Raw genomic sequence first — 24,624 nt, 5'->3', positions numbered from 1 at the left:
GTCAGGAATTTAGACCAATACCAGAGCCTTTCTGTAGACGGGCTCTGTCAATGCTGCTAGGCAACACTACAACGACAGGATGAAAACCAAAGACTTACGTTCATCTGGCACATATGTGTCTTTGGCTACGTCCTGTGATAAAAATTATCCACCAGAACACATTATTGACGGGTGAGTAGCTGATCCTTCAATGCTGGCTTAAACTGTTTTTTTCTCTCTCTTTTAATCCATTGCATTGTTAGCTCGCATAATGATAATCGCTAGCTAGGGCTAAGAACTAGGATAAATAATGTTAACGTTAGGACCATAGACATAAGAAGAAGTCTTGGGTTACGGATCTACTGTGGATCTAACTGGGGACAAGCACATGCATAAACACAACAAAAGAAACGATAGCATACTTTCAGCATAGTTGTCAGGTGAGCTGATGAATGTTCAGATAGAGGAAATGTGTGTGTAAATGCGTGTATCCATCAGTCGTGTTATGGGAATTAAAAATCCACACTAGATGGGTTTCCAACCAACTTTGTAATGCAAATTTTGACCATTCGAAATCCTGAGTGGAAATTCGAATACTACATTTTAAGTCAAATAAGAAATGAGTAAACTAAGTAAAGTTGTAAGTAAGTAAACAAAGCGATATGTTGGTACCTATTGCCATCTTGGCTTGGCTGTCACATGGGGTTTCATTTTGACAACATGACACTTACCTTGAACGTGTCTGCACTTACTGGCGTTAACATTATGCGCAATGCAAAATATACATAACAATGTAGCACCCCGATGCCTTGAAATGCTAAGCCCCCTTCACACTTCCTCGAAAGCATCATGCTACATGTTATTGAAATGTATTGCTGCTGTTAAAACAAATGCCATCAATGACTTCCCGAAAATGTCATACAAAATGACGTTAAAAAAAAAAAAAAAATGCAGACAGTTGCCCTCTTATAAGTGCAACATGCACTGCCTGCAGACCAATACTGCACAAATGAAAGACAACACAACTACAAGAGCACCAAGGCATGTCAAACTCTAGGTGGCTGGTGACGCTTGGGACCCATAAAGGCCCTCCTAACACTTCCCATGCTGACCATGTCCTTGTTTTGCTGCACATTGCAAATCTGTTCCATTAATACTTGACTGATTGGCAATCATGTGGACAGAAGTTAACACAACGGCCACCCCCACTACTACTTCATAAAAATTATGTAGGTTACGATAGACTATGGAAAATTACCTTTGCCGCTACAGTAACAGGAAATTGCAATAGCATGGGGATCTTAATGGACCATGTTAAATGTCATTTATACATTTTAGGCACGCAATCATGGTTTTGCGTACTGTTTCACAGCATTTACATGAATGAACCGTGTTAAATGTCATTCATAAATGTATGTTGCGCAACCATCGTTTTATTTTTTCCTCTAGTAACGAAAGGCACTGCCCACAAGTGTTTGACAGCAGGCTATGCTACAGTGTATCTTGTCATTGACACAAAGTGAAAAAAAAAAAACACTAATGTCCCCTCGCGGAAAAACAATTGCAAAAGCATGGGGATATAAATCCGTGTTTCACAGCATTAGGTGAATGAACGTCAGTCAGGTCTTGCAAATGCATCACGTCTATCCAAAGGGATATCCATTTGTATCTGTTACGGTGGTGTTCATATGACTAAGAAAATGTTTCAAATTTTGTTCATCTGTTTTCCCATCTCACAGGAATGGAGAAACCTTTTGGATGTCCACGGGGATGTTTCCACAGGCTTTTACCATCAGCTTCCCTTCCCCAACGGAAATAGCTGACATCTCGTTACAAAGCTACAACGGTATGCCAAGACCCCCCCTAAGAGTTGTCGATTTAAAATCCGCAGTCCACGATTCTAATCCCAATACACTTTTTGTAAAAATCAGCAAATTGTTCCTCACTGTATTCTAGTTGTTGTTCAGTGTGTGCGCTCATAAAAACTCTGGTGTTTGTGCACACAGTCCTGGCTATGAAAATAGGAAACAAACATAGTTGGCTCTGACTGTGCCGTAAACAATTCCAGCCAATCGACACATTGCTTCAGGAGCATGGAAGGGAGGGAGGGAAGGGAGTGTCACTTGATTGGCTGTTGAACTCAAATCAACCTTTTGCCAGAGTCGTGGACTGCATCTTTAGGGGATAGAAATTGCTTGTAACTTCAACCACCTCCAAAACGTTTTTTTCTCTCCATATATTTTCAGTTAAAGGCCTCAAAATAGAGAAGTGTATTTCAGAAGAGGTGGGAACATTTGAAACACTTGCAGAGAGAGGTGGGTATGAAAACACTCATTGCCTACACTACTTGTTTAGACTCTCAAGCTGATTACTGATTTAATCTGATTTCATCTAATTTCAAATGAAAAATAAAATCATTTCAGAACTGGAGCACACGGAGGAGCTTCTTCAGGCCCTTAAAATCTCTGTGAGTTTGTATTTTATCTACCATTCTTTGTCAACTTGTTTAAATGTTTATATTTTCTTTTTGTATTGACTATACATAAAAATGAATGTGTGTAATCTTTTTTTCCACAGCTCAACACAAGTACAACACTATTGCGGTTCACCATAACCTCAGGCTACGATCACTTTGTTTCAGTCAATGAAGTACATATGAGTAGTTAAATTATTGTTTGTGTGTGTACTTTGTTAGATACGAACGACTGGGGCAACAAAGAATTTCCTACTTTTTCTGTCTGGTTGTTACAAACTAAATAAAATATTTTCAACTGTCTTTTTCTCAACTCTCAACTGACTCATAGTCGTGTTCCTGCTCTAGCCACTCATCAAAGGTTGAGAACATGTGATTTGGCACGCCATGGCGTGATGGACACTTCAGCTGACTGTTTCCTCTCCAGATATGGAATGCTTGGAGGTTTGCTTTGGGTCATTGTCTTATTGGAAAGTGAAACTGGGACCAACAATACGCTGCCAAAGGGGGATAGCATGTCGCTGTAGGTATATATGCTGAGTCAATATTCCAAAGCGGGATAGCATGTCGCTGTAGGGTCATTCCACGCCAAACGGGACAATTTAAGGAAATTTCCCCACTCGACCGTCTCAGATTTGGCTGAAAAAATTCAAGGTTGTTCATACACTTCTTAATAGGTATAGTCCCACATATTAGCTCTCTACTCCCAATAGTTTTGTCACAAAATTATGTTTTATATATATATTGGTATATATGCTGAGTCAATATTCTGAGGACACAATACAGATTGCCAGCTTTCCCTGCTACAAAACAGCCTGAGACCATCACACTGCCCCTTCATTGTCACAGTGGGTTTGATGGCATGTTCCAGAGGAAGTTGTGTCTTCTTAATAATTAAGACCTTTGTCAGGTTTTTTAATCATTTTATAATTAAGACCTTTGTCAGGTTTTTAATGGCACACACGACACACTGGAACACACGTGCATATATGGAGGCGACACAGGACACACACACACACACACACACACACGCAGGTAGGCCTGAGGTCGCGGTGAATTTATTTTCTGCTTTTTCCCATCCTCAAGGACCCCCCAGGAGCAGTGGGTAGCTTGTAGCGCCCGGGGACCAAGTGAAGTGAACTGTCCATCTTTGGTCAGGGATGGACATGTGTTCTGTTATTTTGCATGTTTTTTCTGTTGGGGTCCTTAATGGAGGAAACCCCTTGTGAACACGGGGAGAACATGCAAACTCCACACAGAAAGGCCCGGGAGATAGCCCACCTGAGCACTGTGCACTCTGGGGAGGACCTGCCCCTCAGAGCCAACAGCGCCCCATGCGGCAATCGAACCCATGACCTTCTTGCTGTGAGGCGGCAGTGCAAGCAGTGCAAGCAACTGAGGCACCGTGCCACCAAAAAAGGTGCCATAGAATGGAAGACTCTTTTTACCTTGGCATAGTTGAATAAAGAGTTCAGTAAATGCAACTGACATACTTATGAATCTCAAACAGTCCCTTAAATGTAAATCCTGCATTTCAAAAAAGGGTGGTGCATTTGGCCAATTTAAAATAATTTTAAATACAATCAACAGCAGTGATCATCGGGGGCCAGGCAGATTTTTCAGTTTCAGAAAAGTTTGCACGTTTCCATCACAGGCACAGGACCTAGGTGACACTCTAAATGTGTCCGCTGCAGGACCCCTATTGAAGAAATCTCATGAAGTTTGGCGTGTGTCCACTTTAACTGTGTAGACAGCTGAGGAACGCAGGGGTTAAGGGTTACCATTGTGTTTATTATGGCATAAAATGGCTCCTATAGATTTCAAACTTGAACTTTACACCAGTCTTCTACAGAGCAGTTTCTGTGTTCTGTGACCCATATGAGTCTTTCCTTCTCGTTCAGAAGCATCTCCCTGTCATAGCCCTGCCTCCCTCACTCTCATGTGCACACACTGCTTAATGATTTGCAGGATGAGAATAAAAGAGTGAAATGATTAGCTACAAGTTATTTTGGTCCATTAAAAGTCTAAACACAATTGTTTTCCACAATTAGTATGATCATTTACAAATATCTCCACACATAGGCTACAATATTCCAGGTTATAGGCTGTTAAATATCAGTTGCGCGGTGGCCTAGCAGGAATGAGAGCATTTGGGGTTGATGATAAATAACCTGCTGCACACTGCAGAAGAATGACTTGCAGAGTAGAGTTGCTAAAAACATCACACAAAATATGTAGTACTGTAGTAGTAGTGGTAGTTCCTACCAACTTCCAAAGCAAATCTTGTTGGACATCACCCAAAGCCTTAGGCCTGTCCCCTTACCACAAGAACAAGTGGAAAATAGTACATCAAAAGTGCACATAAATCATAACTATAGCTAAATACTATACATCATTGTAAGATCAAATCTGTGCGTATAAATATTTAATAAAAGGCCCCAGCTGTTCCAAGCTGATACATTCCTACCTAAAAAGACAGAATTGTAATAAAATGGTGCTGTACAAATAAAGTTTATTATAAAAATAAGTCATTCAACAAGTATTAGTTTAGGGGCATGCAACCAGGTTGTTTTTTTGTTTTGTATTACTTTTCGCTTTTAAGCTTCCTTTTTATAGATATTTATCTGATTTTTTTTACACGCCAAATCCTGCTATTTTAACTGGGGTTGTAGACCTTGTCTTTCCACTGTATGTCCTCTATGGGTCCAAACCCATGACGGCGGTGCTGTTAGCACCTTGCTGTATCAGCCAGGACAGGTGCTATCACATGCACAGCTGCTGCTGAGAAGTTTACCCTACTGAATTTAGTGAAATGCATTTCTCTTTTTGCAATCAAAGTGACAGATTATATGGTGGTGACTTCTAAAAGTGTTTTTGTTTGTTTGCTTCTCTTTCAACTTCTCGTAATCTCCACTCATAGTAGAAAACAAACAAATGAATAGTAGATCAAAATCACAAAACATGTTTATTCTATATAATTCTGTTGAGGTTGTTTCCATGCATGAGATGATGAGCATGGGGTAAGGAGGTGTAAGGTTATGGTGAAAGGCGAAATGGAATAGGAAGAAATATGTATATAGGCACACACACAGACACTCACATGACAAGTTGTTTTACCCGATGCTTTGGATTACCAGACTTTAATGTTGTTCACCTGGTCTTCGTCAGTGACGTCCCTGTGTTGCCAAGGTAGCCTGTTGCGGTATGACTGTTATAGCGTCCACAGTCCAGCAGGTCCTATAGATTCTGGTGTCTGGACCTGGCACATTGGGTTGAATGTGTAGGTCCAATAAGCACCATCTTCACTCAGACGGCACCAATTAATGTAAAATGACCTTGTGGACGGGTCGAATAAATGTTAAAATTATTATTTTATTCCATTTCCATCTTCCCTCGTGCTATGCTTCACTGGTCTCTGTTCTACCATGTCTCTATGTAATAATTTCCTTATTTTTTTCTTATTTCCTTTGATGTATTTTCATTGTATTGTTAAGCACAACTGAATTGCAATTTGGCATGAAAGGCACTATTGATGGTTGGATTGATCTCTGTGCAAGATGAACAGCTGAAGTAATGGTTGGACACAACAATATACTTTAAGATTATCATGTTTTGACACTACTTACAATTTCACAACTGAATACAAGGGCAGAAAGACATACTGTGTCAGAAGTTAATCTAACTTTTAATGAGATAAAAGTTATAGATTCAGCAATGTCATGAACCTCAAATGAATGTCTAACATCACCGTGGTCGTCAATCCATCACACACACCTGTCACCAAGGTGGTGGTACCACTCCCAACTCCCGGGATACTCGTGGTTCACCGTATGTTCACCAGATACATACAAAATTACCACAATTACCATTATACTACCATGAGGAGGCCAGAGGAATCAGAAAAAAGTTGCAATTTAACATAAAGGCTTATTTTCTGCAATTTTATTACACACAAAAAAAATGCTGTAATAGAGGACAAACTATTTTATTCCTTGGATTTCAGTTTTGCTTTTTTAATAAGAGATGGTGTTTATGACATGTGAGATGTCTGACCAATTTGGTGATAATTGATTACTGTTTTGGGGTTTTCAAGTGCCTTGATACAATTGTATTGTTTTGGCCCTATATAAATCAAATTGAATTGAATTGAATTGTTTTGGAACATTAAGCTTTTCCCTTGTGATGTGCATCAATGGAGAGGAAATGCTCAATGCCAAATAATGACTGTACTTCTAGGATTTGGATTTGTTTCGATAGGTGAAAGGGTTTGACAAGAGTCGATCATTGTCTAATGGATGCCAAAATGAATGATCACACACACACAATTAGAACCGCTGACTGACAGAAAAGGAAAGGTTTAGAGGTCAGGCAATTGACAAACATTTGATATTCATCATGTGTCATCAAGCAGAGATAATACAGGGCAGTAATTCTACACCACTGAAAAAAACAAGACTTGTGCAGCTATTACAAACAAAATGAATAGTGTACTTGGATGAAGTGAAAAAGATGACAAAAGACAAAAATAGGCATAAAAGGTTGCTTTTTAAATGGTACAAATGAGCAAAACTGGTGCTCAGAATACCTTCCCTTGTTTCGGGAAGTTTCCCCTACGCACACATCAAACACACAAATGTTCAAAAATGTTCAGAGCAAAACAAACGTACACTATCCCCTGCAGTCTTCATACATACAATGGAAAACAATCAGTCTCCTTGTGCATCTTCTCCCATCATTTTGGCCCAACCCTCCCACGAGTGCACATGTACGAGTCAGAATAGAACAACTGCAGCAGGCAGGATGCGGTTTTAGCCATGTGCGGTCTGTTTGCACACGCCATGGCATGTTTTAGCCATGTGCGGTCTGTTTGCACACGCCATGGCATGTTTTAGCCATGTGCGGTCTGTTTGCACCAACTTACGCCTAAAACGGACGTCAACATGTTAGTACATTTGCCCCTTAGTTAGCTAATGCAGTTTGCAAAATCAAATACCAACACATTTCAACAGGTAGACAATATAATAATGACCTCATTGTTTTGTCATAATTCTGTCCCTGATCAGACCCATAGACATTAAATACCTTAAGGCTGTCAATTAAGGCATTTCGAAGAGATGTTTATTCATATGAAAAAAAGTACAAAGACAAAAACATCACCACCTGTTAAGTTCCTAATGATGTCTAGCGCCAACGTTGCATTCTGCCCATATGGTCACCAGTCTTCACATTCTAAACACACCAAACTTTGTCTTCTGAACCGGGGCGTTGAGGGCTGCACTGAGACTCAGGCCTACAACAAGCCGCGTGTCCGCAGGGTCAATGATGCCATCGTCCCAAAGCCTGAGCAACGCAAGGAAAAACACTCAATGACCATTTTCACAACTAACAAGTTCCAGTTCTGAAGTGTTGTTTATGTCCTGTGTTGTGATACTGATAGCAGCTTTGATGCCTTAATAGCAATATCACATCAATACCCCTCATCAAATGAATAACGTCAAATGACTCCCAAAATAGGTGAACTGAATGAAACTGAATGAAAGAATGCAAATGTTTGTCTAAGAAGCCATTTGGAAGCCAGAAGGCTCAAATGATTCATAAAACGAGTGTTTAAGTGAGAACAATTTGGTATTCCCAAGTGTCGTTCATAGGTATGATTTACCTTGCACTAGAGAAGAATGGATTTCCTTCCTCTTCAAATCGTTTAATGATGGGTTGCTTCATGGCCGCCTCCTGCTCCGCTGTGAACTTCAAGAATGATACATTTCCGTTGAAAGTAGTGCCAGCCAGTGGTTTTGCATCACTTATCACAAGGTGCAAATGGTCTTGTATATGTATTAACACACATGCTCTAAGAAGCAGTTGGCTCTCAATGTATATTATTGGTCATAAATATTGTATGTTTCATAAAAAGCTGAAATGATGACCATGGCCCTGATCCCTCAAGGAGAGCTTATGTGACACATGGCTTCAGCTTTCCTCATCTCCTCATCATCTCCTCATCATCTCCTCATCATCATCATCATCTCCTCACCTCCTTCCCCTCTCGTGTCTTCTGGTCCTTTGTGATGGTGGCCAGGACTGTGGCGGCCTGCTCCCCTCCCATCACAGAGATCCGGGAGTTGGGCCACATGTACAAGAACCTGGGGCTGTGGGAACAGAACAGAGCATCAGGTACCAGAACCTGGGGCTGAGGGAACAGAACAGAACATCAGGTACCAGAACCTGGGGCTGAGGGAACAGAACAGAGCATCAGGTACCAGAACCTGGGGCTCAGGGAACAGAACAGAGCATCAGGTACCAGAACCTGGGGCTGAGGGAAGAGAACATAAGGTACCAGAACCTGGGACTTAGGGAACAGAACAGAGCATCAGGTACCAGAACCTGGGGCTGAGGGAAGAGAACATAAGGTACCAGAACCTGGGACTTAGGGAACAGAACAGAGCCTAAGGAACACGGACAGTCACACCTTGCTTAAATGAAAAGTTTTTACCATTAGACTTTTTTAAAAGGAGGACTTATTTAAAATGCCAATCAGTTTGCTTTCTGTTAGTATTAGCATTCCCCTCTACAGTTATACAGTAAAATAGGTATCAATTCAAATGACTACATTACTGCAAGCTTTAGGTCCCAATATAGGGCATAATTAAACAGAACAAGGAGAAGCCACAGACAATTCACTTAAGTGGATAAAAAACTGAACTCACAATTTAGGACATAGGGGTTAATAATTAATCAATTATATTCAGATCTACAATTATGACGGGTCCAGACGGGGCGCGCTGGCCTTGGGTGGGGAGATCCGCCTATTCTGTGGTCCAGAGCTAGCAGGAAGGAGAGGAAGGATCTTGTTGTCTCGGAGGTGACAAAGATGGCAGAGGAAGAGTACAGGGTCAAGGCAGTGGCGCAGGGGCAGCAGGGACGCTGGACGACGTGGGAGGGGGTTGCGGGTCGGGTGGTGAGCTGGGCAGACTTCTGGAAACTGCCACAGGCTCGACTCAGTTTCCTCATCAGGGCAACCTACGACACTCTGCCCTCCCCCCGAAACCTCCAACAGTGGCTGGGCACGGAGCAGGCCTGTGACCTCTGTGGGACCATGAATGCTTCCCTACAACACACTCAGGTTGCAAGACCGCGCTATCCCAGGGCAGGTATGAATGGCGGCACGATCAGGTGCTGAGGAAACTGCCAGAGGTAGTGGAGAGGAAAAGGCAAGAGGCAAGCGCTGGGAGGCAGCCGGGGAGCCAGCAGAGGACCCATTTCCTTAGGGAAGGGGAAAAGGGGGACACTGTCAGAAGGAGACCAGCATCCACCCTTTTGTTGCCAGGAGTGGAATGGAGAATGGAGGTGGACTTGGGCAGACAGCTCCAAAAATAAATAGGGGAGATCTGCAGCACCACACTGAGGCCAGATGTGGTGCTGTGGGCCAGGACGGAGAGATCTGCGCTGCTTGTGGAGCTGACGGTGCCATGGGAGGAGGGGACGGAGGGAGCCCACGAAAGGAAGAGGGCAAAGTACTCTGACCTGGTTGCGGAGTGCAGGGAGAGCGGTTGGAGTACACGACTCTTTCCAGTGGAGGTTGGCACGAGGGGGTTTGTGGGAAGCTCAATGACTCGCCTACTTAAAGAGCTAGGGCTGAGGGGCAAGGAGCTACACAAAGCCACCAGAGAGCTGTCTGAGGAAGCAGAGAAGGCAAGTTTTTGGCTTTGGTTAAGGAGGCGGGACAAGGCATGGGGAGCGAGCAACTCCTGAGAAAGGCTAGCTGCGGGGGGTGACTGGGAGACGTCCCTGTTCACTCCCCCGCCACCAGGAGATGTTCCGGGATAAGGGGCGAAACATCAGTGAAAGGTGGTCCCCGGCTGACGACCCCGCAGCTAGCCCAAAGGGCACCGGTGGAGGTGCGGCAGGCATAGAGCCTAGCAGGTTTTACCACCTACCTGTTCACACTAATTGAAGACACCTAAACACTGTTTCAATTCGACATCCGCACAAAGAGAAACGAGACACTTGAAAAGAAAACAAGATACTGGGTGACATACATCATGAATGTATGGTTGCCATGAGTGAAATGTAAATACCTGTAGGCTCGTCCACACATTCCATAGTTTCCAGCTCCATAGGACCCTCCGATGATGACGGTGATCTTCGGCACATTGGCACAGGCTACAGCGGTGACCATTTTGGCTCCATCCTTTGCGATGCCCCCGGCCTCATACTCCCTCCCCACCATGAAGCCTAGCAGAAGACACAGCATAGTGTTACATCGTCAGTGGAACTCCTCACAATTAAGAGGAAACACTCTGCTCCCACACAGATCACCCAGATTCCATAATATGCACATATTGTACAACTAAAGGCAATGTGTAGGAGTACATCAAACCTCAAAAGCAGCAGTTCTGGCTTAAAGAACGACCCTGTTCCTAACCCTATTTGTTATTAGTGAAAAACACAGCTCCATGTCTTACTGATGCAGTCGGTCTTAAAGAAAATGACGGGCAACTTTGTGTCCCAGGTGTGGCTTTTCCTTTCAAATGACTTAATACAGCTGACCTGAGACCTGAGACCTGAGACCTGCGACCTGCGACCTACTCTGTTGTTCAAACTAGAGACTGATTTGGAATGCTCTTGCACAGTTGTGCTTCTTTCATATCCTGGGTTAGAGCAATAGAGTGTTTCTCAAAACAAAAACAGACATACAAGCCTGCAGTTTCCAAAAACATGTTAGACATAATAGAAGACAGGCTTTTCACCAACGCTTCAACTTTTAAAGTTTATAAGGCCATTTGTCCAAGCCTGTGGAGAGGCAACCATGAAGACCCAACACATTCCCATGCAATGCAAACACTACAGACTTGTCATGTCCCTCCCCAGTGTATAATTGCAATAATATGGAATAAGAATAGTGAGGTAAACCAGTAGTATAATAACTAGGAACACATTTTTACCGGTTATATTTTGAAGAAATAGGAGAGGAATGTTTCTTTGACAACACAGCTCAATGAAATGTGCTCCCTGAAAAACAAATGAAACAACAAAATTAAAGATGACAATAACTCCTTTGATTGGCTTTATAAGCCATGATCTATCTTCATCGAAGGAGAATCAAATCAATCAAGTCTCAATCAATGTGTGTCTATTTGCACCACCTAGCAGGGAGTAGTGCCAGCATGGCAGCACTTCAGACTTGGACATGCATACGGTTACAGTACTGACAGCAGCATGTGGAGTTACCGTGACAACTCACTGCATTTGCAAAATGGAGCTTGGAAATAACATTTGATTGAGTTTTGTTTCAACTCACCTTCTTTGCTGATTCTGAAAACAGAACTCCGTTGTTCCCAATAATACCAACAGGGTAGCCAAAGATCCTAGAGAAACCTGAAAGAAGAATGACATTTTTAACAATGAATGAACCTGATTGAAAATCCCACCTTGCTGATGCTTATAACCCATAGTTGTGGGCTACAGACAGCTCATGTTATTCTGGGAAGGAGAACCTTTATGGATCCCGGGTACAATATGTGTTGTGTGTCACCTGCCAGTTGAGCGTTGTTGTTGTATTCTGCTGCTCAGTATCAATGGTTGGACAGTTATTATATTCTCTGATTTAATTTTTTTACTTCCAACTGGAAGAGCACGTTAGATAACTTCATCTGACTCCATGAAATTCTGACTATTTTCTCTAGAATGAGTTTTAACAGTGATGCTGTGGTGCGATCATGAGCGTGTTTAATGCATGCATAGAGGCATCTTATTAAATATATCCATTTCCTGATCCCCATTTCATTTTTCTGTTGGTCAGTGTGGTTCCATAATGGACAAGGGAAAGTCCATTCCATTGTGCTTTTATAGATTGTTATATATGTGCTTTATATCATTTGATATCTATAAAATCTATGCACAAAGTAGTTCTGTGGCCCATGGCGGACCCCCCAGGAAAAAATGTTAAATAATGCTTTCACAGCACATTGCCAACCTTGTCACCAAAATATACCACTTAGCATGTTTGCAAGCTTTTATCAATGCCAATTGTGCGGTTGTTGGCGATTGCAAGGTTTTTGCATGCCTATTAGGTAGTTAGCATGCTTGTTTTAGACCAACTGCCACTTTTATGGTTAAAATAGTCAAAATCCTCTTCCAGAGCATACCCCCAGATACGGTTCAAATTCCACTCACCACAAACATGAAAAGGCGCAATATTGAGCACTAAGTGAGGTGACAGGTAGAATGATTGCTTTTCGAGTTCCCTCATTTAAACAAATAAACACGTCCATGTTGTGTTCACATATTTAAGGTACCTTTAAAACTGTACTTTTTTTTGTCAGGGGATTTATTGGAAAAACCTTTAAGGTTTCTGTCAACGCTTTCATCACCACATGAAAATATAGTGTGAGGATTGGAATCAAGATTTAGGGTGAAACTGATCTCATTTTTCTCATATTTCTTGGGTTAATGGGACAGCCAGAGCAACACACAAACTTCTGTCCTTGTCGCTCCTGTATTTTCATATCAAAAAAGACTTTCTATCAATGTAAGTATCTTAGCTGCTAGCACTGGTTGAAACGATTCATTTTTATGAGAGAAACTATATCTGAACCAACCTTCTGGCACATACAACTGCTAGTCTGCTAGTACTCATTTTAAGTTAGTGTCTGTTTTTGTAGGTTATTTTTTGTGTTTTATACCTTAAGGTGCTAAGCTGAAATAAAGTTTCTTCTTACTTTGTGTAAGATTGAAAGATATGCTCTTCCTTTCTGTCCCTCAGCTCATTTTGGTGCATACACACAAATATGTTGTTCTAATGAGTAACATGAACACATCATCAGGACTATAGGGACTTCCCTTAGGCAGACACGAGGCCCAATGGAACATACATGACCTAAACAGTAGCAGGAAAGGCTGCGGACATATAGAATTGAGAGCATGGGATGGGGCGTACAATGACAATAGAAAGACAGATGGATGCATATGGTGTTTGTGAAGCCCCCCCATAACTAGTTTGGTCATATGCCTGTATCCACGTGTCTTTCACTGAAATAAGGGGACTGTATGTGTGATATGAGTTGAATTAGTAATAAGTAGTTTGGAATTTGTTGCTTGACCCTTGTGGTGCTTGTAACCTTTCCCGGTGCCGTAAATAAAGTGGCAATCTCACACCTGTGTTGCCTGAAGTTTTTACCACAACATGATCTTTCAGTGTTAGTATACGCACTTGTGTTTTTACCACAACATGATCTTTCAGTGTTAGTATACGCACTTGTGTTTTTGCCACAACATGATCTTTCAGTGTTAGTATACGCACTTGTGTTTTTACCACAACATGATGTTTCAGTGTTAGTATACGCACTTGTGATACGCACCTGTGCTTTTACCACAACATGATCTTTCAGTGTTAGTATACGCACTTGTGATACGCACCTGTGCTTTTACCACAACATGATCTTTCAGTGTTAGTATACGCACTTGTGATACGCACCTGTGTTTTTACCACAACATGATCTTTCAGTGTTAGTATACGCACTTGTGATACGCACCTGTGTTTTTACCACAACATGATCTTTCAGTGTTAGTATACGCACTTGTGATACGCACCTGTGCTTTTACCACAACATGATCTTTCAGTGTTAGTATACGCACTTGTGATACGCACCTGTGTTTTTACCACAACATGATCTTTCAGTGTTAGTATACGCACTTGTGCACTTGTGTTTTTACCACAACATGATCTTTCAGTAATAGTATATGCACTTGTGATACGCACCTGTGACAAGAGTGTCTCCATAGAAGGCCTTAAACTCGTCAAACCTACTCCCATCAACAATTCTGGCAATGACCTGCAAGTAAGCAAAATAACCATTCATTTAGCAGATGTAATAATAATAATAATAATAATTATTATAATAATAACAACAATAATATTGTAAAGAAAAACTATCTAACTCTTTATTAGTTTGACTCACAGGGGCTTTTTACAGCTGCCATTAAAAGGCGTTTTGGGTGATCAGATTGACAAGCACACAAATGAGACGAGGATTTGACGGACGCTGGACACTAAATGTGGACACTGGAGACATATATTAATACCAGTTGTAAATGTAATCTGGTTAAAATGATATCTAGATTCAATCTGGAGACGAGACGCATTTTAATGCCAGGTGTAAAAGCCACATTGACAAGGCACTACCTTCAGTCACTAGTGGCAGGAGGAATATTGGTTTTGTCAGTTTCCAGAAAAGTTGAGACACAAGGGACAACCAGTGATTTTATAAAACCATGTTGCTGTAAAGGATCATGGACAGTGGTTGGCTAGCATCAAACAATGTAGGCTCAGGTAGTAAAAAGGCTTACACAGGCTATGTGAACACCTTATACCATTATATCATTAGTTAGATTAGTTATACAAATTAAATGTAATTTAAATATATTTTAAGTTTAAAGGTTTATGCATTAAATACAGTACTCAGTATTCCAGCAAGGCGTGCATTTTGGACATTTTGGCATCCTTAAAAGAGAAAATGTGCGGTGTTGGCACATTAAAACCTATTTCTGGATCATATATCTGGATGTAAAACTAGCCTGCACCTGGGTCCCTACACATGCAGACATGATCAAGTTATACAATCATTTGCCTGTTTGTTTGAGAGTAAACAAGTTGAGGTTAATGACAGGACTGAAGGATTTCTTTTGCGCAAGAGAGCACAAAAAGTGGCCACCAGGCACGTCCAAGCAAGACTGCCAAATGGGGCGAAGAGCGGGGTTGGAGATTGCTGACTGATGGCGGTAGATAACTTCAAGTTCCAGTGTGTTGTTGTGACTGCTATGAGACCCGACACAGTGTTGTATTCCGAGTGTGAGCGTTTACTTTATTGAGTTATCAATTCCCTTTGAAGATTGTATTCAGGAAGCATTTGAAAGGAAGAAGTTAAAGTATGCAGAGCTGGTAGCAGCAGTGAGGCCCTGATTGTTGGCAAGCACACACAAGACCAGTGGACACTGATGTTAGAGGCTTTGTATCCAAATCAACCACAACACTTCTTTTGGAATTTGTTTTTTGAGGACGGTCACTCAAAGGAGCTTTTAAAGGAGTTGTCTGAGTGGCAGTGGTTGTGGCTTAGGCACTCACAGACTACTTGGGGATGTGAATTAACCTGAACTAAAACTGAGATGCATGAAATCTTGTGGAGGTGTATCTTGAGGTGTATCTGTTGTTGTCTCTGGTAGTGGCATGTGTTCTAACCCATCATGAGTATGGAGGGGGGTGGGTCTGGGATGCCAGACACCACTGTTGAGCCTTCTGGAGGTGTGGTGGGCCTAATTCAACAAAACACTGATGAAGAAAGGTGGCTGCTTGAAAACTCCAGAGAAATGCTCATGAACAGCTCTTTTAATGTTGTATCCTCAACTCTTTATGGTTGGGCAGTCATACACATGTTCTACAGGTAAGGAGTGCCTTTACAGATCCCAGGTACTACATGTGGCGCGTGTTGCGGCACAAACACCTTATTTAGCGAAGGTTTAAAGCAGAACAATGGCAGAAACACTGCATTTCAGTGCAATTTTAATTTACAATGGATATTACCATACCATCGAGTTATCATCTTCATTAGCTAAGTACTTGCTATAAGCAGGGTAATGTTAGCTCATTTTGTTTACTAGTGGCTAAGGAAAGAAAAATCATGCTTTGAACCTACAATGCCATAGAATTTGGTTTGAATTGTTGAAGATGTTGAAGAAATATGTGGCTTTAATTGAAAACCAAGCCATTTCTATGGACCCGACACTCAAGAACCGTGCACTAAACATGGCGTTGATGCGTGTCAGACACCGCCAGTGGGCGTTGGCCTTTAAGGTCCAAACACTGCAAAGCAAAGAATGGGTGGTGGTACAGACCTCTCGCACATCAAAGTTTCTCTTTAGATTTTCTCCCACAATGCCATACAGCTCCTCAGCAGGAAACAGGGGGGGCTCCGTAGGTTCCACCGTCACCTAACAACAAACAAGTTCAAAGTATAACAAAACACCACTTCACCCAATCAACAGAAAGGAAAACAACATCACAAATCATCAGTAGGGCCCCAGCATCCCATAACCTTTAGTTTTTTATACTTACTTCTAATAACTTCAAATCAGACTTCCCTCTCCTCCAACAAAGGAACAATAAAAGAACTGATTTTGAACCAAATGAGACACAGACTAGCCAAACATCGATAAGTTAGACCGAGGTTAGAAGGACCCTTTCTCCCTGAAATGTAAACTGACTTTTTATTAGCGATGTTTGCATGACGACCAACCATGTTGTGTGAAAAAAATCCTTCTATTAAATAAACGTACAATACTTAGATTTCCAACCTTACTTTTTGGGCATTCATACTAATTATCTCTCAATAAAATATTTCAAATATTCTAGAGAATAAAACAATTTATAATCAGATAAACTCAAACTATATCCCACCCCTGCCCATATATACACACAAAATAATGTATAAAAAGCACATATGATAAAAATTATATTAAAGACATATGCTCACATTAATGTGCTTCTTGTAATTCAGATTTCGTACTGCTTTCCTTGCCAAATGTAGAGCATGGTCATCATCCAATGCATAGTGGTCTGTTACACCTGACTTTCTAGGAGAGGAAAGTCAACATTTAAATATGGAATTCAAGACTCCTCCCAATCGGAGTATGGTGTCATTTGGTAGAGATTTCATCAAACCTGCAATGAAGATCTGCTCCTCCAAGGTCCTCTGCAGAAACCTCTTCACCTGTGGCGGCCTTTACCTGTTTCACATTCAAGAAGAGCATAAAGTCATGTCCTCTCCACATTCCTCCATAAAGTCATGTCCTCTCCACATTCCTCCATAAAGTCATGTCCTCTCCACAACTACCCATAGCCTGGCCCTACACAGTTGCACGCTCAGCACCGTCACTGTCTCTCTCACTTTTAATCCATCCATCCATCCATCCATCAATCCATCCATCCATCCATCCATCCATCCAACCATCCATCCATCCATCCATCTATCCATCCATCTATCCATCCATCCATCCCATCTCTTAATTTCTTTGCGTCTGTATATTCCCCCTCTTTTCCTCCCTCTCTCCATCTATGTATTTGTATCTTTGACCTTCCCCATCTCACCTACCCTCACATGGCATGGCTTTGCTTTTCTCTATCCCCCCCCCCCTCTCTCTTTGTGCATGCATTCAATATCTTTTCAACCTTCTTACCTTTTACTTTTACATTTAACATTTTATTAATTATTTATTAACATTTTCATTTTTTGGCTTTTCAAGCACTAGGATTTCCTTCAGGAAATTCAAATCTAGTTGTTCATGTTCTAACTACACTTAAGATAAATGCACTCATCAGATCGGCCTGAAGTACAACATCTGGACCTACCAGTGGAGGGCCACCAAGGAAAATGGTCCCTTGCTTTCGAACAATGATGCTCTCATCAGCCATAGCGGGAACATAGGCACCTCCTGCAGTACACGATCCCATCACCACGGCAATCTGCAACCACATGCAACACACATGTCTTCATTAAATCTGTTATGATCTCAAAGACAAGAGTGACACAGACCAATGGAAAATAAATACTAATTACATATCATAGCTCAAAGTAAAGGATGAGAGCCATCACAACTGGTGTCTTTGACAAGCAGTGAAACATGTATGTATCATATAACAGATAGGTCCGGTCGAACTATTTATTAATTTCTGATTTGATAAGAGGCATTCCGTGAGTGGGGATATCCTGGGACAACCCCACTCAGACTCACTCCACGTTATGATACAATAATGATAACTCATGTTCTTTGATTCTCATAAACAGTCTTTACCTGTGCTATACCCTCAGCTGAGAGTCTGGCCTGGTTAAAAAATATTCTTCCAAAGTGGTCTCGGTCAGGGAATACATCAGCTTGTCTGGGCAAATTGGCTCCACCCGAATCAACTGTGAATCAAGAGGTACAGAGATGATGAAAGTTCTAATGCAGCAATGACACAAAATGCCAGGCTATTTGGGGGTGAACTATACACTATTTGGGCACGGCATCTTTTCCACATGCACCTCTCCAATTGGAACATATGCCGTATTCAAGCAGGACCAAATGCTATCGTCATTGTTTTGTCTGAACTGAAGACAGGAAAGTAGCAATTTATCTAAATGACTTCAGTCTAAGAGTACACCTGATGTTTAATTACAATCCGTTGTTCAGTCATATGTCATGTTATTTTGTGAATGGAGAATAACATGGAGAATGTGTAGTAAACAGGAAATTGGCCTGGTCTGCCCAGAACCGACCATATTTGGTTCAATCTCTGCCATTTTCTTAGCTCCCTTCCGGTAGCTTCCCTTTTGGCTGAGCGTACCCTGTCTGTTATTTACAGTCACTGTGCTCACTTGTCAGTAAGATGCTGAAGGATGTGAAACTGTTGCCACTTCATGATGATACCAAAAAGCTAAGCTGTTTTTAAACATGATTTCATCTTTCATTCAACACCCATCTGTGGTTGTCATGCCAAAGCTTTTCAAGAAGTTGAAATATTAAATCAAAAGGGAGCTGATGTGGATTAGGGCCTGGAGTTCTATGTCTGTCATCCCAACACAACCATTCACTCAAAACATTCACTCTGGACATAGATTGGCTGAAATAACCCAAAGAATGCTAATGATGGGGTCTGTAACCTTGAGGCTTCATGGAAAAGCTGCCAGGAGAACAAAAAGAATCTAAATGAATAGGTGACACATTGACATAAGAGCCACTTCTATGTGCTTTCAAACTATCTATTTCCACAATGGATTACAATCTAGTACATTTACAGCACAAATGCACATCTCAGTGTAGGTCAGCTCATTTAAAACCAACTGTAATATCTCCAAGTTTAAAATCAATATACACACAACCATAACTATAGATCTCTCTCTATACCAAAGGTTGGTGCTGTATATTTCTTAATTAAATGTAAATGGCATTTTCTTGTTCTAATGTTTAGTTTTTCTCTTAAAGATGCAGTCTGCGATTCTATTTGGTATTTGAGCTCAGCCAAATCAAATGATACCCTTTTTTCTGTGCTCCTGAAAGAACAAGTTGATTGGCTGGAATTGTTTATCACTTGGTCCGAGCCACCACATTTATTTTGTCATGTACATTTTTTTTAGTGCACACAGAACAGACAGCTAGAGGACCATGAGGATCAATTAGACCAAAAGCTCATTGGATTAGAATTGCGGACTGTACCTTTAACTGTTATGAGTGGCATCCAAATATTTGTGTTGGTACTTTTTGAGCCTCAGAGCTTTTCATCTGGGTGCACTGCGCACGTCTTCCGTTCTAGTGTGCACTGTGCAGCATTTGAAACTAATTCTGTGAGCACTCACCCAGGTAGATGCACGGTAGGTGGTTCTGCTGTGCGATCTCTTGAGCACGAAGGTGTTTTTTCACAGTTATCGGATAATACGTCCCGCCTTTGACTGTAGCGTCATTGGCTACTATGACACATTCAACCCTGTTGGAGTCAAAATGTGTCGACCGTTAACAGCGTGTATACATGACAATCTATATTATGATGTCCCAGAATGATGTTGTTAAAAGTATTTACCCTGAGACTCGTCCAATTCCGCTGATGATGCCCCCAGCTGGAACCTCTTCTTTACCGTACAACTGGTGAGCTGCAAACTGAGAGAACTCAAGGAAAGGTGACCTAAACATTGGAAAGATGAAATGTTGCAATGTACATTAGGCTGGACATCATTCCATTTTCAATTCAACAGCAACAAAAAAAAAATATATAACTATATATTATATGGATAACTCAATAACTGAATAACTCAATGAAATTAAATAACGAAAATAGATGCGTCCACACGGGTGCACTGCATGGTCCATCCCATCCTGCTCGGTGGCATGTATTATGATGCTGAGAAGGCCTAGCTCAAACTGACTTTGAACGAGGTGTGCCAGGTCTCATGCCAGTTAACCTGGCTATGAACTATCCGCGCAATTTCTAGCTTAGGGAACCATTTTAACAGTTTGTTATAATATGTGTGTATAATATGAACTAATTTCAACATGAAGTGAATATGAACTTGTGTTAATAGGAAGCTGCACAGGCACCCAGAAGGTTTCTACCCATCATAGCTTTTTAACTATCAAAGCTATCTCTAGGTTAGGGAACCATCTTAACAGTTGGCAGCTGCTAGCATGTGATGAACTCATGTTAATGTGTATGACTATGAACTTGTCAATATGAAGCTGCACAGACACCCTGAGGGTTTCTAACTTTTTCTATTATAATTGTATAAGTTAAATTCAGGAGACAATAACATCAGCTAGATAACTAGCTATTATTTCATACAAATGGAACTCTTCGGTTTAAACCGTTTAAGGTTATTAAAAAGTTTCCTTAGCTAGCTAGTTATAGATAGTTAACTAGATAACCATCGCAACCAGAAAACACAATGTTAGCGGTTTAATTTCTCAAATTCAGCTCATCAATAAGGCAGTCTTGGGTTCAAAGTGATCACAACCACGATGATGTTAAATGGCTTCACAATAAACAATCCTTTTTTGAGTACTAGGTTGCCAAGGGATCAATTAACAATTAGACTTAAATATTTAGTGTTTAGTATATATTTATACTATGACTGAGCCAATAGATGATATCCTTGAGGCAACTTCTCGTTTTTCATTAGTGATTAGATATTTTCTTGGTAATGGATATTGTTATTGTGAATGAATGACAATTAAAGCATATTATCTCTTAATATCATAGTCACCCTGGGTCCAAAAGTCTGTCGATTCGTTCTCGAGGTAGGAGTTTTCCTCTGGATATGTGCAGTTTTCTGGCTTTCTCACCGCCTCCTGTGTTAACAAGTCAAGACAAAAAGTTTGGTCTGGTCACACTGAACTCCGTGTTATCAATTCCATACATACAAAATAGTGAAGTTCAGTTTTCAAGCTCGGTTTTTTTTCGAATGAATGGACAGCAATATATCTTTTTATAGTTGTGTACATTAAACGCAAAATTTGAGGAAAAAAACATTTTAGTTTAAAAAGTAACACCATCATATATTCTAGAATCATTACATATTAAGTGGCATGTTTCAAGTGTTTTTTTGTTTTTGTTTTAATCTTGATGATTACGCCTTGCAGCTCACGGAAATCAAAAATGTCACTTTTTGAATTAAATTACGGGGAAAAATGAACTTTCCCACGATATTCTATTTTTTGAGATGCACTTGTACATTTACAAATTCCTACATGGGTATCTCGCTGCGCTGGGGTGGTGTTTGTCCCGTCGGGATTTGTTTTCCTATACTTTCTAGCGGACTTTATATGGTTACTTAGCAAAATGATAAAAGACATTCCTCCAAAATACCTCTGTTTATTGATTTTGTTGTCGTTCTTCTAAGACGTGAATTAGAAGCACAAACCCCGTTGCCAATGGCAGCGGTCATTCATTTTTGCTGCGGTCAATATAAAGACATATCAGACCTCCTCCGCTGCGCGTCGGGGTCCTGTTCACTGCCAGGATTTCTTTCCTGATACTGACCGGCGGACTATACATTATCCCTTCCATATCAGATCTCCGAACGTTCGGGCGGCCCATTCAATCGATGGAACTTTTTGCAACATTCTGAGGAGACGTATAATATGTTGCTGTATACATCTCCGCGAGAATACGCAATATAGGTAGTCAGAAAAGCGCAACTCCAGGCGTTGACCTTCTAATAACAGACAGTACAAACAGCTAGAAGTTTGGTCATTCTTACCCAATTTGATTTTCTCGGTCTTATCCTTTAAGTCCTTGACAAGTGCTTGCATTCGTTCAAAGTTTTCCTTCAAAGACAAGGAAGCACGAATAAAACAATCAGGCTGTAGTCAAAGTCAGCCACCAACTAAACAACATGACAGGACAGGTTTATCAGGGTGGGCGAAAGACAAGACAACATGCTTTTCATCTTTTGAAACCAAATCATCGTTGCATCGTTTCATCGTGCAAGAGAACCCTTTGTAGCATGGATCAGAGACGTTACTTTGAACGCATGCATTACAAACATTTGTCTAGTGTTTAAGTACGCTTGCTAAGGCTAGGAGGCTGGATGGCTAATGTTAGTTAGCTAAAGGACAAACTGAATAAGCCTACTTGATACACTGGAGATTGTTCGTCATGCTGAGAACCCAAAGTTGCAACGTTGTCCGCATGGTAAAGTCTCACAGCGACTGCTGGAGAGCGTCTGAAAGGTAATAACGAAACTGCTGGCTTTAAAATAAGACGAATCATCATCAAAATAGAGTAATGTTTATAGCTGCTAACTGAACAGCCAGCTTCTGAGCTATGTCGTGAGCTGGGCGGAGCTTCGCTGACATGCACCAGGGGTGTGTAATGTAGGCCTGTTGTAAGTGGGCCCACTCTGAACTGGCCTGGCCATAGACACAACTTTTTTTGGACACAGTTCGTTTGATTCAGTTCACCTAAAATATTCGTTCTGATTTGTTCACCAACTAATTCAGGCGCACTTCCTATTTGCATAAAATAGATCTGAATAGATCCTTACATGTAAAAGAAAAAATAGCCTATCATTGCGATTAAATAGTGTAGTCTATCCCCAATAAGTCATTTGTGAGAGAAATAATATTTGTTACTGAATTCTTGCTCACACAGCACACAGACCTTGTTGGTCTGTAGCTCACAACTGGAATGAAACCACCACTCTGCTTGTATAACTGGTTTGATTTTACTGGATGTTATTCTCACCACATTGAGGCCCTAGGCTGCTGTCGAATAGTCAGTCCTATCATCTTTTCCTGACCCCTTTTCCTTCCTCAATTTTGAATGATTCATTTTGAATGAAGATTCAATTCATAAGGACAACTGTGGTGCTAAGAGAATCTGACTGCACTTACACAAGGCTACTTATAATGCAAATCAAATCAAATCAAATCAAACTTTATTTGTACGGCGCATTTCATACAAGGAAGTAACACAATGCGCCTCACAGTAGGAAAGAAAAGGGGGGGGGGGGTACACTTGTATAAAACACACAGATTTTCAAGAGATAAATGAATAAAATAAAATAAACGTACTAACCGCACTGCCACCGTAAAGGACTACTCAGCACGGTCATCGTCAAACTAAGCTGCTGGGGGGGGGGTTACAAACACTTGTAAAGAGACACAGATAAGTAAATAAATAAATAAATGTTACATTAATGTTAAATAAATACATTTTACAAGTTACAAAACACTTATAAAAAGACACAGATTTTGCCAGAGATAAATGAACAGGAAATTACGTACTAACCGCACTGGCACCATAAAGGACTGCTCAGCACAGTTATCGTCAAACTAAGAGACAGCTGCTGGGGGGGGGGGGGGGGGTACAAATACTTGAAAAGAGACAGAAATAAGTAAATAAATAAATGTTCCATAAATGTTAAATACATTTTACAGTGAGTGATAAGCGAGATCAAAGAGGTATGTCTTAAGTGCATGTTTAAAGGTTTCAACCGTTTCGGCCATTCTTAGGTATTCTGGCAGAGTGTTCCAAAGGTTGGGGGCATAGAAACTAAAAGCTGCTTCCCCATGTCTCTTTGTCCTGGCTTTTGGAACTGTTAGAAGTTCAGTGCCGGAGGACCTCAGGGATCTACTGGGTGTGTACCTTGAGAGCATGTCTGTTATATATTCAGGTGCATGACTATGGAGTGATTTATAGACTAGTAGGAGAACCTTGAAATCTATTCTAAAACTAACAGGTAGCCAGTGCAGTGATTTTAATACTGGTGTGATGTGCGCTCTCCGTCTTGTTTTAGTGAGGACTCGCGCTGCTGCATTCTGTATTGTTTGTAGTTGACTAATGGCTTTTTTTGGTAGACCAGACAAAAGCGAGTTACAGTAGTCTAGCCTGCTCGTGATAAACGCGTGCATCAGTCTTTCGGTGTCAGCCTGAGCGAGAAACGGTTGCACCTTAGCAATGTTTCTTAAGTGATAAAAAGATGTTTTAATTATATTTTTGATATGGGTTTCAAAATTGAGATCTGAGTCAAGTATGACGCCTAGGTTTCTGGCTTGGTGCTTGGTGTTAAGTGCTAGTGTTTTTAAGTGTGCAGTTAGTTTCTCTCTCTCGTTTTTTTCACCAATGACTAATACCTCTGTTTTATCTTGGT

General features: G+C 41.0%; 2 protein-coding genes across 2 annotated transcripts; one reads left to right on the top strand and one right to left on the bottom strand.

Annotated features, from left to right (window-relative positions):
- The first annotated feature begins 5 nt into the window (after window positions 1-5).
- On the top strand, window positions 6-2,755 carry hspb11 (heat shock protein family B (small) member 11). The gene is made up of 5 exons (XM_031570057.2): window positions 6-171; window positions 1,719-1,825; window positions 2,226-2,294; window positions 2,403-2,446; window positions 2,557-2,755. Exons 1-5 carry the CDS (start codon window positions 80-82, stop codon window positions 2,644-2,646), a joined length of 402 nt encoding a protein of 133 aa, XP_031425917.1. The 5' UTR covers window positions 6-79; the 3' UTR covers window positions 2,647-2,755.
- Window positions 2,756-6,379: 3,624 nt separating this feature from the next.
- Window positions 6,380-22,831, bottom strand: mccc2 (methylcrotonyl-CoA carboxylase subunit 2). The gene is made up of 17 exons (XM_012835937.3): window positions 22,605-22,831; window positions 22,231-22,297; window positions 21,235-21,319; window positions 20,058-20,159; window positions 19,837-19,964; window positions 18,296-18,408; window positions 17,853-17,966; window positions 17,166-17,230; window positions 16,978-17,077; window positions 16,340-16,435; window positions 14,211-14,283; window positions 11,751-11,827; window positions 11,395-11,461; window positions 10,528-10,684; window positions 8,484-8,598; window positions 8,112-8,197; window positions 6,380-7,792 (listed from the first exon to the last, which is right to left on the bottom strand). The coding sequence occupies exons 1-17, from the start codon at window positions 22,743-22,745 to the stop codon at window positions 7,675-7,677; spliced, it is 1,704 nt and encodes a 567-aa protein (XP_012691391.1). The 5' UTR covers window positions 22,746-22,831; the 3' UTR covers window positions 6,380-7,674.
- Between the last annotated feature and the right edge of the window lie 1,793 nt (window positions 22,832-24,624).

This window comes from Clupea harengus, chromosome 7 (assembly GCF_900700415.2).
Source record: "Clupea harengus chromosome 7, Ch_v2.0.2, whole genome shotgun sequence".
NCBI lineage: Eukaryota > Metazoa > Chordata > Actinopteri > Clupeiformes > Clupeidae > Clupea > Clupea harengus.
The sequence above is the reverse complement of the archived record's forward strand: the minus strand, read 5'-3'. Positions and strand labels throughout refer to the sequence as shown.

Excerpts from the sequence above, each read along its gene's own strand:
- hspb11 (XM_031570057.2), top strand. The coding sequence starts at position 80 with ATGAAAACCAAAGACTTACGTTCATCTGGCACATATGTGTCTTTGGCT. Across the intron at positions 1,826-2,225 it reads CTCGTTACAAAGCTACAACG|TTAAAGGCCTCAAAATAGAG; the intron begins GTATGCCAAGAC and ends ATATATTTTCAG. Across the intron at positions 2,295-2,402 it reads TGAAACACTTGCAGAGAGAG|AACTGGAGCACACGGAGGAG; the intron begins GTGGGTATGAAA and ends AAATCATTTCAG.
- mccc2 (XM_012835937.3), bottom strand. The coding sequence starts at position 22,745 with ATGATGATTCGTCTTATTTTAAAGCCAGCAGTTTCGTTATTACCTTTC. Across the intron at positions 18,409-19,836 it reads CCTACCGTGCATCTACCTGG|TTGATTCGGGTGGAGCCAAT; the intron begins GTGAGTGCTCAC and ends CTTGATTCACAG. Across the intron at positions 11,462-11,750 it reads TTTCAGAATCAGCAAAGAAG|GGAGCACATTTCATTGAGCT; the intron begins GTGAGTTGAAAC and ends TTTGTTTTTCAG.